Consider the following 1,319-nt stretch of genomic DNA (forward strand, 5'->3'; position numbering starts at 1 on the left):
AAAAAAAAAGGTCGGATTAACAAAAATTAAAAGCTAAGACCAAGAGGAAGGCACTCTTCTAGATTGAGCAAAGGAGAGTCAAGAGGGAAATACTATAGCAATAAGAAATGTTGCCATCTGCATGAGCAAGTGGTAGTTGCCATTAATGCAATCATCTATTCTATAATCTATGGATAATTGGCAATAAATCCATCTGCATGGCGACTCAAATGGCAGTCGGGTGTGCAGTTAAATATGTCACGAAGATATATAAAAAGCAGTCAGGTGTGCAATTAAAAATATGTCACATGGATATATAAAAACATAAAAGCCAAAATTAGTAAAGCTGGCGTTGCATACTCACGGTGAGCAACCTCCGAGTCGCCGCCGCATCCATCACAAACCTTACGAATTCAGACTTGCGTGCGGAACCGGCGTCCTCGAACCGCAACACGGAAGACCTTATTCCGTTCAGCGAGTAACCGATCAAGTCCTTCCCACGAGCCCAGAATGGCTTCCGAGCGTCCTCGTTCCTGATCAAATCCTCTATCGCCAGACCAATCTCCCCTTCTTTCTCCTTAGCGGAGTCCTCTCTGCCTTCCCGATCGGCCCCTCCTCCACTGCTTATATAACCCATGAGTGCCTTCAAGATCGCTATCCCGGCGATTCGATCGCAGACTGCGGTATGGAAACGCAGCGCGACCACAGAATGACCAGGTTCCTGGAGCTCGTAGACGGAAACGAAGAAGGGCCCGACGGACTTACCCTCCTCGAGTTCAGCCCAAGGGTTTCGGCTCATCTCGTGCTCCAGGATCGCATCGATGAAAGAGACCGGCGGCGTACCTCTGTTAGCGGTAATCGGCGATACTTGATCGGAGGGAATGAGCTCGATAACATCGGAAGGAGTGGGGGAGATGAGGATGGGAGGAGGTTTGCTGGAGTTGGAGGCAGCGGCGGAGGGGAGGCGGGCACGGAGTATGGGATGGGAAAGCTGAAGGCGTCGGAGGGACGAGCGGAGTAAGGGGAGAGCAGGAGTGCGGGAGAGGAGGAGGGCGAGGACTGTTACACCAGTGCCGCTGGGGACCGCACGGCACCAGCTCAGCTCCGTTCCGCCGGCCGGACGGCCGGTTGTTGGATCGCCGGCGGTGGATGAACTCTCCATGAGATAACGTGACGGTAAGTTGGCCAAGGGACAGGGATGGAGCGAGCGGACAAAAGGGCGCGTCGGAAACAATAATGAAGGTATCAGGCTACGGATAACTCAAGTACTTCACATTAAATTTTTTAAAAATGTCATTTAAATTTTGTTATTTGCAGGCTCGGAAGCTCTGTGATATGAG

The 1,319-nt window shown here is 51.2% G+C and overlaps 1 protein-coding gene across 1 annotated transcript; it reads right to left on the bottom strand.

The window, feature by feature from the left end:
• Nucleotides 1-206: 206 nt before the first annotated feature.
• On the bottom strand, nt 207-1,222 carry LOC110035042. The gene has a single exon (XM_020739281.1). The coding sequence runs from the start codon at nt 1,139-1,141 to the stop codon at nt 317-319; it is 825 nt and encodes a 274-aa protein (XP_020594940.1). The 5' UTR covers nt 1,142-1,222; the 3' UTR covers nt 207-316.
• Between the last annotated feature and the right edge of the window lie 97 nt (nt 1,223-1,319).

Source organism: Phalaenopsis equestris, unplaced genomic scaffold, assembly GCF_001263595.1.
Source record: "Phalaenopsis equestris unplaced genomic scaffold, ASM126359v1 Scaffold195571, whole genome shotgun sequence".
In the NCBI taxonomy this organism is placed as follows: domain Eukaryota; kingdom Viridiplantae; phylum Streptophyta; class Magnoliopsida; order Asparagales; family Orchidaceae; genus Phalaenopsis; species Phalaenopsis equestris.

Coding starts and splice junctions, on each gene's coding strand:
- LOC110035042 (XM_020739281.1), bottom strand. CDS start 1,141: ATGGAGAGTTCATCCACCGCCGGCGATCCAACAACCGGCCGTCCGGCC.